Source organism: Achroia grisella, unplaced genomic scaffold (assembly GCF_030625045.1).
Source record: "Achroia grisella isolate CSIRO2021 unplaced genomic scaffold, CSIRO_AGI_Agris_v1 utg900, whole genome shotgun sequence".
Lineage (NCBI taxonomy): Eukaryota > Metazoa > Arthropoda > Insecta > Lepidoptera > Pyralidae > Achroia > Achroia grisella.
Genome location: NW_026713059.1, coordinates 3,496,834 through 3,515,252, shown reverse-complemented (window position 1 = coordinate 3,515,252; position 18,419 = coordinate 3,496,834). Strand labels below are relative to the sequence as shown.

At 30.6% G+C, this 18,419-nt stretch overlaps 3 protein-coding genes across 3 annotated transcripts; all 3 read right to left on the bottom strand.

Annotated features, from left to right (window-relative positions):
- Positions 1 to 788: 788 nt before the first annotated feature.
- Positions 789 to 4,010, bottom strand: LOC131853415 (lipopolysaccharide-induced tumor necrosis factor-alpha factor homolog). Its single transcript, XM_059204297.1, has 3 exons — positions 3,936 to 4,010; positions 2,052 to 2,358; positions 789 to 1,201 (listed from the first exon to the last, which is right to left on the bottom strand). Exons 1-3 carry the CDS (start codon positions 3,946 to 3,948, stop codon positions 1,099 to 1,101), a joined length of 423 nt encoding a protein of 140 aa, XP_059060280.1. The 5' UTR covers positions 3,949 to 4,010; the 3' UTR covers positions 789 to 1,098.
- A 1,655-nt stretch (positions 4,011 to 5,665) lies between these two features.
- LOC131853414 (lipopolysaccharide-induced tumor necrosis factor-alpha factor homolog) lies at positions 5,666 to 8,095 on the bottom strand. The gene is made up of 3 exons (XM_059204296.1): positions 8,023 to 8,095; positions 6,983 to 7,289; positions 5,666 to 5,888 (listed from the first exon to the last, which is right to left on the bottom strand). The coding sequence occupies exons 1-3, from the start codon at positions 8,036 to 8,038 to the stop codon at positions 5,783 to 5,785; spliced, it is 429 nt and encodes a 142-aa protein (XP_059060279.1). The 5' UTR covers positions 8,039 to 8,095; the 3' UTR covers positions 5,666 to 5,782.
- A 2,448-nt stretch (positions 8,096 to 10,543) lies between these two features.
- LOC131853417 (lipopolysaccharide-induced tumor necrosis factor-alpha factor homolog) lies at positions 10,544 to 15,025 on the bottom strand. Its single transcript, XM_059204300.1, has 3 exons — positions 14,953 to 15,025; positions 12,164 to 12,377; positions 10,544 to 11,373 (listed from the first exon to the last, which is right to left on the bottom strand). Exons 1-3 carry the CDS (start codon positions 14,960 to 14,962, stop codon positions 11,271 to 11,273), a joined length of 327 nt encoding a protein of 108 aa, XP_059060283.1. The 5' UTR covers positions 14,963 to 15,025; the 3' UTR covers positions 10,544 to 11,270.
- Between the last annotated feature and the right edge of the window lie 3,394 nt (positions 15,026 to 18,419).

Below are 18,419 nucleotides of genomic sequence, written 5' to 3'. Positions count from 1 at the left end.
CCCGTGATACCACTCTTATACCGTGATACCGTGCTGCGTTGCTATTCCAAAGACTAAGATGTTATGTCCCTCGCCTTTATCTTTCTAAATAAATAAAATATACAAAGAGAAAATTGTATACTGGCCAAAAGTAATGTCTGATTGTATCCTCTACCGGTAAACAGCCGTAATAAACAAAAATTATATTATTTAGCATTGATAACACCCAACAGTACACCGTTTATAAATATTATCTTTTCCCAAATTTCATCGTCTTCATATTTATGTACCAGTTGTTTTCGTCTTTCCACATTGGAGATATATTTGTCTCTGTTCTCTATCTATAGTTACCATTAGAACTATTTTAGACATCGTATAAAGTGGCTACAAAGAAAGCTTAATAGTACAGTTTCGTGAAATTTTAGATTTTTTATTATATATTGAACCATACCATTCAGTCATACTTCAATAAAGTATTTGGTCATTCACACACTTAATCGGAAACATATCAACTGATAAACTAAAATAACAAAATATTTGAGTAATAGAATTTAAAGTTAAAATACAAGTACTAAAGTCGATTTTTCAAGTTTCATAGATACCTATATATTTTATTTCAGTTTATTTTATAACCTTCAGTATATCTAAATTGACATATAATATAGATAATCATTTCTCTGAACTAGTCACTGCACTTTTTCACACGAATAATATTTACTACTAACAAGCACTAACTTTATATATAATGACACATTGTGCTTTCGTTTTGTCTTTTTTTATAGCACATTCTTTCCTTAATTTTTTTTTTTTTGCCCACCAGATTAAAATTTTTATTAAAAGTGTACAATGATACAATTAAAGTGACCATTTATTCCGCTTTGGGCAAAACAATACCGCTTTAACGCTATCTTGGTGAAGAGACTATTACAGATATTAGTAAAATTATTATTAGTCGAATCTTGGATAAGAACGTATTATGCTACTAATACTAGCTATACACGCTATATGACCTGAATCAGGATCGGTTTTTCTTTGATTTTCGAATTTGAAAATACTATAGAATTTTTTATACATAAATAATATATACATGTTGTTACTTTCTTCCCTTAACTTTTTATTTCAATATCGGTAAGTACCAACAAACGCACCGCATCTCGTGCAGTAATGATCGACGTGTAAACATGAGTTCATGCAGTATGGGATACACACGCAAGGCCAACATCTGGAATAGAGAAAAACATTATATTTTTAGAATGAAATTATATTAGTTATTGGGAACGATTTGGTGTAATTGTTGACATCAAACAATTGTGTGTTAATTTATATTTCTATCCATGTTTAGGTTAGTATCACCATGACGTCGCCAGTTAATGCTGCGGACTGGAGAGAAGGGCACTGTTAGTAATGTGGACTTTTTCCCACATTGCTAGCAATGTACTATGTCAGGTTGACCTCCTCGCAGTTCCCCCTGGTAACCATCATGATAAATTGCTGCTGAATTTGTCTTAATGGATTAACTGACCTACTCAGGCTTGCGGTAACCTATACCGTTATTGCAGACTGATGCACCATTCCATTTTTTCAATGGATAATCCATTGAAAACAATGCCTTTGGCTGGGAGAAATGACGGATATAATGTGGAGTGTTGACTCCATCCCTAACAAGTACACACTAAGTGATACATTGCTAAGGAATGAATTTACCATGATGGATTAACTAACCTAATCTCATGCTCATCTTATCATCCTCTACTTGTGTCCCGTAAGCTCAGGCTGAAGCACCATTCCATTATCATACATAAACAAAACCCTTGACTTCTATATCTGACAGAAGGGACATTAAAGTAAATCAGTGACCTAGCGGTTTAGCACCGATGATCATGGGTCCGATATTCATCGATTCCAGTATAGACATTTGTATCTATTATTATGGTTTTTTGTGTTGGTTAAGTTATATTATCAATGTACAACATATATTATGCATATATTTGTTAAGTATCATCTTTCACCATTTGATAGTTTGTAATACTGTAATAGTTAATAACACTATTAGCTAGTTATAAACAACTTACCCAAGTAACAACAGCAGTAATGCTGTCAAGTGTGTCCGCATTGTTGGCCTCTGATCAGTCCTGGTGACCATCTGTTGGTTACAAGTATTGCAGACTGCTATAGCAGGTTCCGGTCCCATCTGTTGACCGATTAGTACCACAGCAGCAGCAGGAGGACTAGTAACAGTAACAGGCGCTGGTATCACGTGGACCTGTGTTACCGAAGGTCCAGCAACAGCAACAGGTGGACCCGGATAGGGAGGCGGACTGGAGATCGGCCGATCTGCCATTCCCTCAGTCATCGGTTGAGTTTCGGTTACGTTTTTAGCTGCAATAATAATGTTTTTGATTGTTATTGATAACTAGCTTTTGCCCGCAGCTTCGCTCGCGTTAATTTATCCCCTTAAGGGTGGAATTCATGAAAATCCTTTCTATGGGGATGCCTACGTCATAATAGCTTTATGCATGCAAAATCTCAGCCCGATCGATTTAAAATTGACAAAGTTTCAAATCAAATCAAAATCCATTCTTAGCGGATGCCTACGTCATAACATCTACATCTACATCTACATATATATTTAGATTGGCGACTGTTTGATTGACTTCGGAGACAACGTAATCCATCCATCCTGGTCCAGTACTGGTTGGAGAGTGAACAGAAGAGTTGGAGAGTGGAACATATAGCAGACTTAAAAAAGTTTGCATTAGAAATAGAAATAATCTTTATTCAACTAAATTTAATGATAAGCACTTTTGAATAGTCATAATATTTTTAATCTACCACTCATTCAGAACGCATACTCATCACAAAAAGATTGAGTTTGGCTCAATCTTTTTGCATGCATGCAACTTGCATGTTGTTCTTTAAAATAAATTTTGTACTCAATTATATTTTCAAGAATTTTGTGTGAATACAAACTGCCAAAGGGTAAAGTTTACATAAATAAATAAATAGTTACTTGAGTAACAAAATAAATCAGTCATAGTTATCAGAGCAGAACATTCCAAGCGCCACCCAATCATGAGTATAACGCTAGAGCCAGCCAATACTGTCCTTAATCATATTTTAAGAAACCCATTTGGGATAGGTTGCTTAAAATATGATTGAGGATCCATATCCAGACTGACGATGTCGTGGTGGGCCACGTCATCGTCAATCTGTATAGACTGAGAGACAGCATGACTGACTCATTACTTAATAAATCATGTTAAAAATATTCATCTCAGGTTTAGTTATTAGGCCTCATTTTATTATATTGTGTTAGCAAAAAGCTGTCAGTTTATGTGATGGAAAATGGTAACTCTCACATATGTATTAACAAAAACAAGACCATGGACGTTATACGATAATGTGACATCTGTGGAACCTTAAAGCATTACGATTCCTAAGGACAAAATTCATGCCTTTGCGACCCTTAATTCTTAGCATTTATATTTATAAAATAACGCACCTCTCGAAGAATTAAGTAGTATCAAAATAAATATGTATATACGTTAATAATCCAATAGATTAATAATATTGGGTCAAAAACGTGCAGATTATATTTTTATGTACTTGTTTATTTAAAATAGAAAGGTTCCAATAAAAACAAATGAGTGTCCCCTTGCATCAAGCAGTAATATCATGTGTATAGGTATAGACGAGTAACAATAGATGCCTACATGTATACATAGGGTAGCAGTACGGAAATTGGGTGTGACGCTCCTATTGTACTCCTAATACCTTGTCATTCCTTAGGAATAAGGTATCCTATGAACATGTTTTGGCCTTTCAGACAGACAATTTGCGTGATTTTTCATACGATTTCAAAAGGTATTTGTAACAGTTCTACTACAATTATTAGAGTTGAAATCAGTTTATTTATTAAACTTTTCTATAAATTATATTATTATAAGAAACCTTACCGTCTTCACTCATTTTGGCACACAATTTTCCAATGAAGGTCACAACTATAGTACTTCATTAACTCACAGTCAGGGCGAGCAGAATAACGACTGTATCGAAACCGATCGGCTTTATCCGTATTATCGCATATTTATTTATGATAAAGTCCAAATTCGATGATAAAGGTTTTGTGTTGCCGGTAAAATCGCCTTTAAGAATAAATACTTAAAGTACAATAAAATTTAAACATTCGTTCCATAATGTGGTTTATTGAAAAGAAATAAAGTCATTTTTATACTTAACTGATATAATTTGAATAAAAATGTGAAGATCAGCAAAATTTATAATTTATGTATCTCAAATTAAAATTAGATATCGTATTATGATTTTTAGGGTTTATAAATAACCTTTTAACTGCAAAACTGAAATGCCATACCGCTTGCGCAGAAATATTTACCGGCAAATATTTACTAAACATCTATTTGGCATATAATTTATGTGATTATATAATAAAAATATAGCGGTATGGCATCGTTAAACCTGGCCTACATATTTCTTTCAATCTTATCAGATTTTATTAGTATCTAATTTTCAACTGAAGTATAATTAGAATGTAATCATACTTTAATGATAAATATGTCTATACTTATCAAATAAAATTAACAGTAGATATTTATTTATTGATGAATCGAAATAGTAATTTATTTTGCTTCTTCATATTACTATTACTACATTCTATGAATGATAGTATAAAGAGCAATTTACCGACTCCTATTTAGGATTATCAATTAATTCTTACAAATTAATACTTCTTCCACATTGCCAGCAATTCAAAGACTCTAACCAAAGTATACGCAATAAAAAATTTCATCTCTATGACAGATAATTATTAAGAGCTATTTACCGTTTCCTGTTAGAATTTTGTAGAGAAACCAAGATAATGGATATTGATGACGCAAATATTACAAAGTATTAGTTGCTGAATAAATTCAGTTGATAACGAAATGATTCATTCTACCTATATTTATTATTTATGATATAGTATTATGAGTCATATATATTTGTTTGTGTTTAATATTCTCAATTTCAGATTTTGAATTTTTTTCAGGTTGGTACAAAAACATAATAAGCGGCCTTTGTAAATGAATAATATATATATGTCAATTCATTCGTCCATTTATTTGGAGCAGAAATAATGCAGACATCATGTTTAATTATACTTAAATATACTTACTTTTATGTTGACACCATTGATGATAGTGGACCATATTGGTCTACTGTTTAGAATAGTTTTAGCTCATATTTTATTCATTCAGCTCACTTGACACTCTTAAAATATTTGTATGGATTGAAAAAATATGGTTTATTACTTACATGCAAAGAACATTTCTTATAAATTTATTGGCGACTCTTTTAATCATAAAAATTATTCAAACGCGGAATTTATTAACAGCACTGACAGTAGGTATGTAATTTTTTTCAATCATATTTAAATTAAAAGTATTTAAAGACAAATTTATTTCAATAATATTTATTTTAAGATATATAAACATAATTTTAAATAAAATCAGGTACCTATGGTAAAGTTATAACACAAAATGCAAATAATAAATAATAATAAAAGAATAGAACTTTGCTATAATTATTTATAATATTGTATATATAATAATATAAATATAATAAGTTCACATATTTTTTTAAATATTATTAATAATACATTATAGATATTGCAATTCTTAATGTCGAATCAATTAACAAGACCGTGTGAATATTGTACTTCGATAAAAACTCTCAGATCGCAGTCTCAGCTTTAAATTTTTATTTGTTGTCTATGACACCAAAAACAAAATTAACAGTCTATGGTAATTTAATTTTGGTTATAAGATCCAATATAAGCACCACATGTTGTGCAGTAGTGGTTTGTTTGCATGCAGGAATCCATGCAGTATGGGAAGCAAACGCAACACCAGCATCTGTAATTGTAATAAATATTCTGTAGATACAAAATAAACTCAACAACTAACGTAAGAGATAAATTTATAAATTGTAGGTAATAAGAATGACATACTTGTCAGACCACTTGACAGAAAGTAATAACCGTCACCAATATATATGAACAGCATTACGGATATCAGGTTATCATGCAACGCCCGTGATTACCACTTATGTTGTTATTTCAGAGAACTAAGGTACGAACTAACTAAAAAAACAAACACATATGACAATGTATATGGAAGAGCGGGATGTACCTGACACAGGCATTTCTACACTCACTAGGTCATCCCAACTATTATCCTAAATGTTATTGTAACCGAATTGTTTTTTAAAGAAATAAACAGTTTTCATTTTCGTTTCATTTCATACTCTTCTTATCCCGTATCTTTTTGTAATGTGTTTAGGCAGTGAGCCTAAACACACTGTACGGCGCAGCTTATAAAGCAGGCTGTTTGCCTTTGGCATGACATGAGCATTCAAATATACCCAGCGAAACGTGGGAGTGACAAGTATTACGTTACCGTGATATCGATAGTCGAAAACGCCACTCATAATCGTGTCTTAGTTAACAGTCGCTGTACTATATTTTATTCTTCAAAAGTGCTTACATGAAGTTTATTTGTATAAATGATTTTCTATTCTATTTTATTCCTTACTAATATTATACTAGCGAAAGTAACTCCGTCTGTTTGTCGCGTTTTCTTGTCAAAACTACTAAACCGATTTGAAATCGACACAGATCGTCTAGACCCTGAGAAAGCACATTTCACATTAAAAAATATTTAATTAAGAAAATGGTTGAAGGGGAGATGAAAGGTTGTATGGTGGTATCGTCATTGTCAAAACTAGAAGTTTGAAGCTTTTAGGCTGAATGGGGATGAAACTTGAACTTGAACTGATGTTTGAGTTAAAATATTTTTCCTTAATTTGATCAAGGTCACTAGCAGCTTACTACAGCTAGTAATTTATAAAACTTAAGCCATTGGTCTTCAGATCTTCATCTAACTGTCATAATATAGCAAATTCTAGGTTAAATATTGAGTGCACAATATAAATTACACAAAAAAATTACCCCAAACCGCACAGAAGAAGCGCAAACAAATGAGTCTTTAACGTAGGGTTTGTTTCAACTCTGGTAGTCATTTCTTGATTACATGTTCTACAGACTATTCTTGAGGGTTGGTTGCCCATTGGTTGACTAACAATCACTGGAACCGCCACGGAAGTAACTGGTACCGCAGCTTGCACCATCGGTACCTGACGAACCACCGTGACTGCAACAGGCTGGGTTGCTATTGGCTGTACTCCAACAGGTGGCCCAGGGTATGCAGGTGGTGCAGTCATAGGTACATCTTGGAAATGCACTTCTCCTCCTTTGGCTGAAATATCAATTATTTGCTAAACTTCATATATAATTTTTAATTAAGTTGAAATGACCTACAAGTTTTTTATGTAACTTGAAAGCAAATAAGCCAACGACCAATGTGATGGTAAGTGGTGATCGTCGCATTTATACATGATATGACAGGAGGACATTATGGCATCTTGTGGCAGCCTGTGATAACTATCAAGCCTTCCACACATCATTAGTTTATGCAAACAGTCGGAATATTGTTCTATGTGACTTGTGTATTTGGTCCATTTAGCACTCGCCAATGCACGAATCGGATCAGATTCGTACAACAATCGTACGGCTGAACCTAATAATATGAGGCCAGATTAATTAATAAAAGAATACATAATAGTTTCCAATTTAATGTTCTAAAATTACAAACCGTTCCAAAATAAAAATAACAACCTAACTACTAAATGGGTATGTTCATTTATAGATTTGAACAAAGCAAATTTTTATCATTACTGAATATACATTTTTTTGTGATTACCTATTATATACACTATATAATTACTCATATATTTAGTATACTATTTACAAAGATATTATACATTTCAGCCGTTTATAGACCCACATATTAATGAAAACATATTCTATGTTTTATAATATTACTAAGTAACTTACAGATTTGTTTTCATGATTAATTTCAATTCGATATTAATACTTAACCATTAACAGAATGTTAAAAAGGTTATTACATTATTCAAAAATCAACAAACCTGTTTCCGGATTCATTTTCGCACTAATATAAATGTACTTGTTACTACAATTCCAGTCGAACTATATTCTAATGGATTACTGCTGTAATATATTTATGAGCCATTCTGTTTTGTGTGTTTTATCTGTTTTTATCATTGACCAGATAAGAATAAATAATACCTCTGATAACAATTACAAAGCTGATGCATAGGTACATTGTGAAGCTAAACGAATAATTAAATTATCAACTATCAATGAGTACAATAATCATTTTTATTGCCAATTTTATAAAACAGGCATTCTCATAAACTATTATATTCTTATTAAATACGCAGGGTACATTCCAGATAATTTACTACTAGTATCTAAACTAGTCCGAGCCCGTGTGATAAATAGTTAGATAGTTTTTTCAAACCATAAATAAGTCATCCTTAATGGAATCATTGTAACCGTCAGGCAGTTGTCCTTTAGCCGATAGTCCATAAGTCCTTCCGCGGGTTCGAATGCCATCTGCACTCATCCCCTACCGTTCGGTGTGAAACTGCGTCTAACAGCATCTTCTTCTTATGCATTATTCAACCAATTTTTTGGTGTAGAACTCGTGCAATCCTCTACATTTTATTTTGGGTAATTGGTATCTAGCCAAAATAAATTGTATCATCTTGCCACCTCATCTGTATTCTTTCTATATTTGCAGTCTATTGCATCCTTTAGGTCTCCAATACGTCCTCACATCACGAATATGACTTAAAGGCTACACTACTCTGTCCATTACTATTTCAACATCGCCACCCTCTTAGTAGTATCATGCCTTTTGGGCCACTTATTTGTTTTCCTACATTTAAGAGTGCTTACAACTTTTGCAAAAAACCATCCTAGGCTAGTCATCCTAATCTTATCCGACTGTCAATTTCATTGCGCTGGTTTGCCTTGCATATTCCGTAATCAACAGGGTTTCGAAAATAGACGTGTTTTATTTCTCATAAGAAGCCTACTCATTTTGTAGTTAAAAAAAAATATATATTTATATAGTGCTACAGTCTGTACTGATAAAATTACCCGTTTATTCATATAACTATTAATTAATAATGGACTGTATTCTATTTTAAACAATCTATCTTCGTCAGTTACCATTGTTGTTACGGCCTCGGTGGTCTACGGTTTAGCACATCACCTTCCTTCCGCGGACGCGCATTGGTCGCGAGATCGACTCCTTGGACGGCACAAACATTTGTATTTAGAAGTAAGATGTTTTGAATCTGAGCGTTTTCTATGTAAAATATGTATGTATTTACAAAAATATATATATATATAAAATATGTATGTAACTAAGTATTTATATCAGTTCTCTACCCATAATACTAGCTCTGCTTAGCTGGGGACTAAATGGCACTATGTGGATTGTCCTGAGATATTATTATTAGTACATAATTATATCAGTAATCAAATTCTGACCGTTGTTTAATCTATATATGTTTGATCTATCCGCCCATATGGCGACACGTGTTTCGCCTCTGAATGAGGCATCATCAGGCAATGAATAGAACTCGGATATAGCTTGGAAGCCTGGTGTTGATAATATAAATCCATTAAGTAAAGGACCGCAATATTACACTTTATTTGATAAAATATATACAATATATATTACTACATAATATAGTTTATTCTATATTAATACATAGCTGGTGTATAATTCTAGAATATTCCAATATAATTAGATTGAAATTAGTTTCTAGTGGTGACCTGGTCATGATTAACAAGATGGCGGTAGATATAAACAATTAATACGAACAGCTAAATCGGGCTATGAGCTATCCGAAGTTCTTCAATAATTACTTCCCGTTTATATAAAGTGTACAATAGTGAAATACCATAGACGGATTATTAACAAAATCTTTTACTGATGATTCTCATCAGTAAATGATACCTTCTGGTGATAGATTGACCGATAATAAAGGGAGAGAAGAAAAAAAACGAAAGCATTACAAATATATCAAATGTTATTAAGTTTATTGTATTACTATAACCATCAACACGTTCATTACACATTAATAAATTTCCTAATTGTATATTAGTCTTTTCACTTGGACATAATATTAGGTTATTTACAAAAAAATGTACATTAAATAATAAATAAATTTGTATTCTACTAAAAATATATATACATAAATTGATAATAATTTTACTAAATTCTTTATTAAATACATTCTGAAATAAAATACACACACAAGTAACTACAGGTATAAATGACGACCTAATATTATAAATACAAGAAATTGTCTATGTATAATGCTAGTAAATTACTTTTATACTTACAAATTCATCTATGTTTTAATAAGTGTTTGTAAATCTTGCAATTTGTACTGTAATCGTCTTATTGTATAAAAACAAACAAGATATTAAAATGTATTATATGTTATATCGGAGGAGATTTATTGTGTGTATTAATATTTAATGAAGTCATTATTCAATTTTGTTTTACTTTATCGCCTGCAGTATTAATAAAATTATAATAATATTCCATGGCCTATTATGTATATGACATACGTTATTAGTGCCTATATTATAGTACAGAAGATTAACAATATTATAGAATTGTAGTACTTGGCACAACTCTTAATTACATTTTTAGGAAACCCAATGAAACACTGGCAAGTAAAAGCGAAGCTTCGACTGATACTTTGGTTTTAAACCCGTAATAGTAGGGAAAAAATTATAATACAAAAAATTTGATGTTCAGATGCGGCTATTATATTCTACATGAATAAATGATTATGTATTAGATTTGCGATATCACGGCACTGAGTTTGAACGCTAACAGATGAAGATGAGCAGAAAAAGGAACAACTTGTTCCCAACAAAGTAAGCAAAATGTAGTTATTAAAGTTTTGTTTACCCTTTTTTTTATGTAATAATAATGGTCAGATTTATTTCTATATTTTAATATGTATATTATTTTGAACGTTTCATACTAAATAGATCCTGTTTTTTACAATTTTTGCACTTAACTTCTTAGAGCTTTTCTCTCAATTTATTATTGGGAACCTAGAGTAGGTAGGGTAGGTTATTAAGACTATATGACTAATCTTGTATGTGTTTTATCATAATTACTGATGAAGCTAGCGGAAGTTAAAAGCAGGGTGCTAATGCGGATTATGGTACTCAAATTGGTTCATGCCCCGGCTGACTTAAACGGCGCCTTGTTGTTTCTGTTGTACTATGTTATTGTTGAGAATATATAAATATATATATTCTACGGAGAATGAACTTAGAAATTATAACTGCCTATGTATGCGTTGCAGTTAGGACAATAATGATTGGCGTTGTTACATGAATCCATGCAGTACGGTGCACACACGCAAGGCCAGCATCTGAAATTAATATTTAACATGGTGTTAAAAAAAAATATATAAATACATATGTATTTGTATAAATAGCTAAAATCCTTACTAATCAAATATTATTATTAAAAATGAATGTATGTCTGTTTATTGAATTTTCGGGACTAAATATCGGACGAATGTTAATGAAACTCGACATAAAGATAAATAACACAAAAATGAATATATTTCAAAAAAATATCTGGAAAGAGAGTACAAATGAAGTCGCCAGTAATAGCTAGTGTTCAATATTAATAAATGTTTTTTGTGTTTCAGTAATATGTTACCTACTGAATATATAACTATGTAATATTATCATAATTTATTATGTAAATAAGCTACTTCTGGGAATTCTCGAATGAGTTCATCACAGAGGTTTTCCCTAAAGACTGTAATGTGAGCACGTCAAAATATTTATTCTAGATTAACAACACAAATAACATCCTTGGTATTATGTGCGTCTAAAGGTTGCAGTTTAAAGCTTTAACCATATAGCAAACCGTATGCTGAATAGTATATACATATAAAAACAAGTTTATATGTATACATAGTGAAACATATAGAAATACAAGATGTAAATATCTCTTTATTTTTATAAGATCAGATAGATAGCTCAAATAAATAATTTTAATTGATTTTACTAAAGCAACAGATTTAACAACTTGAAGATCAAAAAATTGGGAGCAACAATTTTTTATTATAAATATAATATACATATATAACTAACATTAATTTATTTTATTTATATATAATTTACGATATAATTTCAAAGAATACTTACATAAATAAACACAGTATACATGCAATAATATGAGTTTTTGGTGAAGGAGCCCTTTCAATTCTTGTAGCGATCTGATGATGGCATGATGGACAGGCCATGATTGCAGGTTCTGGGCCTACAGCTGTCGTCATTACAACTGTAACTGGGGGCGCTACGGGTTGAGGAGCATACGGAGGTGGAGGCTGTCCAGAGTTCTGGACATATATAACTGTACCTGGAAAAGATATATTAATTTACATTAACAACTTTTCCTTCCTTAATATAAAGCTGTATCCCATGGCTCACGACAATTTAGACATAAATACGTAGATGTATGTAAGTTATAAATTTCATTCAAATCAATCCAGTTTACACATTATTTATACATTAAGTTGTTCTCACAAAATATTCCTATTTATAATAGGCCCAAGGACCATCACCATTCATATTACCTGCGCTACTTATATACGATAATAAAGTACTAGTTGAAAGTGTTGTAGTTTTATTTCATATGTACATATAAAGGTAAGAAAATACAGAAAAAGACTTGGAAGACGGAGATATATCTTAGGACTGTCAAGTTATATTATAATATAAACAAGAGTGTACAATATGAGAAATACGAATATAAAGACAAATTTAGAATAAAAAATACATTTCTGATTAGCTAGTACAGTATACAGTAGAAAAGGGATCAGCCGTCTCGAGGGAAGCCAGTGCTATACTGGTCTAATTTAGCACTCAATCAGATGGCTAGCGATAGCTACAAGTAACAAGAAATGTGAAATTAAGCAATGAGAAATAACAGAAACTAAACACAAACACAATTGTATGCCGACTTTATTGGATAGGTTCGGGTCCATACTTAAAGGAGTGAATATTATGTGGTGATATTTGTAACAGATAATTCAAGTCCCAAAAACGACATCTTTAAAACTAAATTGATTTCTGTTATACCGAAAAATAATTTATTAATTGGTTACAAAAAATCACTCACCAATAAAACCTATCAACAATATTCTTAATCACTAATATAATAACAAAAAAAAAAAGTACAAATAAATAGTCTATTGGCTGAAAAATTCCAAATTATGTTTCGAGTATTATTTTCAATCTATATGTTTAAATACTACATGATAATTTATTAGGTATATTATTTGATTTCGTATATATGGAATAACATGGGACATACATAGAATAACACGTGACACGGAACAACTTTCGTTAATTTTGTGGCTGGTTTGGAAGTAAACTAATACTAAAAGTAAAAAATGTTTGCTAAGCTAAAACTAACATCTGTTTTGAATGCGATGTCACTCATTAGAAGTGAAACCGCATTCAAAACAGTTAAGAAATTTTTGAGATTCGAAAACGAATATCAAAGAGACAAAAATAAAAAAAAACTGTTTTTAGTCCGCAGTAACATAAAATAAGTAGTGTCTTTTTAATTGACATTATTTTTTCTTCAAACTGTAACATAGTACAAGTTACGTCAGACATTTTTATATTTTTTATTCCTACTCAAAATATAAGTCATAAATTACATTTCCCTTTAATTAATAATCATGTGATAAGCGCAAACAGCCTACGATTTGTTTTATGTTCATGTATGTAAATCAAATCATATTAACATTGGTATGTTTATCAGGCACGTAAGCAAAATACATGCTTAGATCTTGATAATAATTATATTATCGCATTATATGTGTGTAGGTGGGGGGAAAGGGGGAATTCATATAGTGGGTAAAACCAAATAGCTATTATTTTCCTATTTTTGTGGCATGGTTTGATTTAAAACTAATTGTTCGCCTATGCTGCGAACGAGTGTACTCATGAAAACAAATGAATCTAAATCTTCCCTTTCCAGTACAACTGCGAATTCTATCAATGACTAACATACATACACTATCATGATGTTAAACATATTGTTACCTCTATATTATGATTATATTGTTTATCTTTTTATATTTGATGTACATATTAATTTATGTAATAGTTATATCTTTCTGTGAGAGGAACAATAAAGTGTTTTTCATTCATTCATTCATATTATTATATTTAATTTATTAATACAAACACAAGAAAAATAATTAGCTAAACTGTTGCATGCTAAACTGCAACGCTTACATTTAACCCTCGATTTAAATAGACCTTCTTATCTTGCATTGGTGTCATGTGCGGTGTTAAATTTAATTGTAAATTTAATTAAATTTTGATCACATAATATTCACTTACAGACGATTATCTGATAATTAAATGATATTGTGTACTATCAAATAATGGAATAAAAATAATTATCAGTCATTGTTTAAACCTATTTTCCTTAATGTAATATAATTGTAGAGTCGTTTTTAGGTATTTGTGTTGAGATGAGTATCTTATTCATATCTATTGGAATTTCTCATAGACGAATCTTATCAAATTACTCAATATAATATAGCACTGAATAACAATTACCTTATACCAGTTCCATGGCATTAATAGTATGCTTCATGATTTTAGTAAACATTTACCCTCTGAAATTTACCACTTCTATGGTACCAATGCTGTTTTTATTTACAGAGTCATGTGTTCCCATTTAAAAAAATAAATTAAGAAAGTACACACAGTCTTCACACCTTATGTAACCTTTACACTACTTACAATGGCATTATCATTTTAATTCAAATTATCATTTTAAAGTTTTCATTTCATGATGGGAGTACAATGCAATGCAGTTACTGGCATAAGAATCTTTGGGAGAAATTAAAAAAAATATATAATAATAGATTAATCCAATCTGATATAGAACACTTAATAGACATACTTACTGTCAGTCATTTTTGTAACACTGAAATCACAAACACTCGCTAACAACACGTAACAATCTGAATATAACACCAGTGAGCAGGCATCAATACTTATATTATCACGAAGGGTATCGCCAACGTCGATTATTAACAATGATAACGGAACACCTTTGATAAAAAAAAAGCCAAATCCTTCATACCAAACGAATCTATTTTTTGATATTTTTACCTCATTTCGTTCCATGTTATAAATGATAATTGTTGTGACTAGGTTGGTATTAAAAATGACGTTTTTTAGGTGAGTTTAATTTTCTTTTTGGTCATTTTGTTGGTTTAGATTTAATAACAATAAAAGAAGTAAACACCGGAAATAATTAAAAAATAATTTGAGAGACGGTGGCGTTCGGTTCGCTTCCTGCCACGTCTAATACAAATATGTATATCTAACAATATGTGAGTATGTCAATTGCGTTCATCCATTTAAGGTAACGATAGGGAAGGTATATTTTTTGTAATAATAAAATCGAATAAGCAAATTCATGTTTTTTGATTATAATGTGCAATGATATTATTATACCTATATTAAATATTATTATACATGATAATATATCAGTAACGTAAATACAATAGAAGTAATATTTGTTTGTATTACAAATAGAGTGTAGAGAAATGATCAAAGTCAGCTGTCGCCGATTTCTATAAACAGTTCTCATAAGTTTTATATTTTTGCAGGAAACTTCGATTAAACAACAAAAGAAAGTATAATAGTGTAATGTTTTGTTTTCTGTAATATCTTTCTGCATGCCACATATAAAGAATCTTCAATAATATTTTTGAAGTTTTAAAAATTAATATTAATATTATATTGTATTATGTTTTTAAAAGCGTGACTAGATAGTCACACTTTTAAAAACATAAATTCAGTATTAAACAGTGAAACTCACGTTGATGACCTCTTTAACTTTAATGATTTCATTTCGTCACCACTAGTCAGATTTGAATCGGTGTCTGTGTCAAAACTCAATGTATTAGACTTTGTATTGGATACCTCCATTTCACCTATCAACCAGTTTACTTTGTAAGCTCTATTTTAGTTTGAAGGATAAGGTATGACAATTAGAGAGTACGGCGGATGGTCACCTTAATCCTTAGAAACAGCATCGCTTGAATAGTACGACGAGCGTCAAATACAATGTGATGAGTATAATACTTATTCGTGTAAGCATATAGATGAGCCGCATGGTTATTTTTCATTCCAATTACATAAAGAAATAAAACATTATTCCAATTAGTGTAAGACATTCACACAAAATGATGTTACTCACCTTTATTTTATTACGTCCGTAAGCAGCTCAAAGCATCTTATACTATGGCGATTATAACATAATTTCAATTTGAAAAAGAACTGCATAGGTGGCTAATATAACTTTACATAGCGTTCACGAGTAGTTATAAAATTAAATTAACTAATATGCTCAAATATTATGTACAAATATTTCATTAAAAATAATTGACCTGCTTATTCTATATTTTCCCGATATTGACCATAAAAATAATTATTATTTACTATAAGAAGGTATGTAAGGTGCGTATAATAATTTTATTATAATAATATCTAAATTTGTTTGTTAGATTCAGAAATGACTAGATATCTGAAACAAGTAATAATGATCCAAAAAACTACAAAAAAGTACCACCACATTTCTTAAAAAATCATTTGGATCCAAGGCAGGCTTAAATCCTTTAGATTAAGAAAATAATAATCATGATCAGTTAACAAATAGTAATATTATATACAGAAAATTAGTCAAATTGAGAATAACATTTCTAATAAACTCGGCTAATTATGAGTATTCTAAGTAAACTCAACCACGTGCGTTGTGGACAGTTAATGACTCGATTCGATCAATAGATACACAACATGTGAAGCACCCACAAATACTCTAGAATACATATAGATTTTGACCTTTATGTCTAATGTGATAAAGATTGTCTATATATAACTAGACGTAGTATGACGAACAGAATAGGGGACGCTGTCAGCTAACAGATAAGTTAATCTTGATGGAAAAGCTATCTAACTAATGGACGGACAGGCAGACAGACGACGAAGCCGGGCGGCCGTAGCGATCGATCACTTACCTTGGAAAACATTGTGAATCACTTAGAATTTTAGATTTTATCCTTAAATATGTAGGATTCATAATAACTACCGCTGTAAAAACAGAAAATATGTTACGCAGCCTAAAATAATCCTAAATCATAACTAACTAGCGTAGAAGATTAACTTCTACTTGTTAAAAATGTAATTTAAATAACAATACTCTAAAACATAGTTTTGTATTTATTAATTTATCTGCTCGCCCTTTAGCGGTTTAAATAGGTGGGACTGAGGTGCGTTTTTTTAAAATCTCGGTAAAAAGTATTTATTGAAAAATTAAAATCAACATCTGTAATCAAATAATCTATGATTTAAAAGATATAATACCTATTAAACTATAAGACACAAGTCGAAACGATACAGTTGTCAGACTTAAAGAATGTTTATAACATACTGTGTAATCTCAATTGAGACCGTATAATAAAGAAAATATTATAAAAGTAATGGTATATCGAAATTAAGTAATACCTACTAACGCTAGTACTATATTTTTTTATTTTCAATGCAATGTATTTTTAATTATACCATGGATTACTATAATTGGCCAACTGCCGCACTCAGAGACGTCAAATGATTACTAACAATTCCTTAAGGATTGAAATAATGTCGTTCAGAGTACCTGATTTGTAAAATAGTAGGTACGCAATATGTAGGTAACATATTGTGATCCCAAATAAATAGAGTAAACTAGAATAAGCATTTTTTCATTTAAGATTTGCTACTTGCAAATATGTAAAATTAATAAAATATTCGTGCGCGGTTTTCGTAATCTATTTGAGTAACTGTATTCATGTTAACAAAATTAAATTGCTTTGAACAAATCCAACTCCTAGCCGAATTGAAAATACTACGTGTGCGGCATTATAATATTTGAAACCCCCGCAAATTTTACGCATATAATATAATATGTAAACATTATTATTTAATATCATTACGTACAAATAAACCGTACTCTGTCTTAACAAGCAGGTTAGTTCGAATAGGGTGTTTGTGTGCATAATAACTTTAACTAAATTACTAAATTTTTCAATAAGCCCCAACATTATATTATTATTCTGTTTTTCTGATTACAATAAAAACAAACATATATAATTGTCTAGGTATATCTGTCTGTACATATTATCTATATATGTCTTTATCAATATCTTATTCTTCTGTTAACCTATTTCCCGTCCATCAAAAGGTAATCTTGATTATATGGAGCTTGGTTATTTCACAGTCTCATGGGATATATAGTGTAAAAGAACTTATATAGATTATCACATTTGTATGGACATTTATTTAGATAATAAAAAGACTTTAATAGAGCTTTTGTTATTATTAAAAT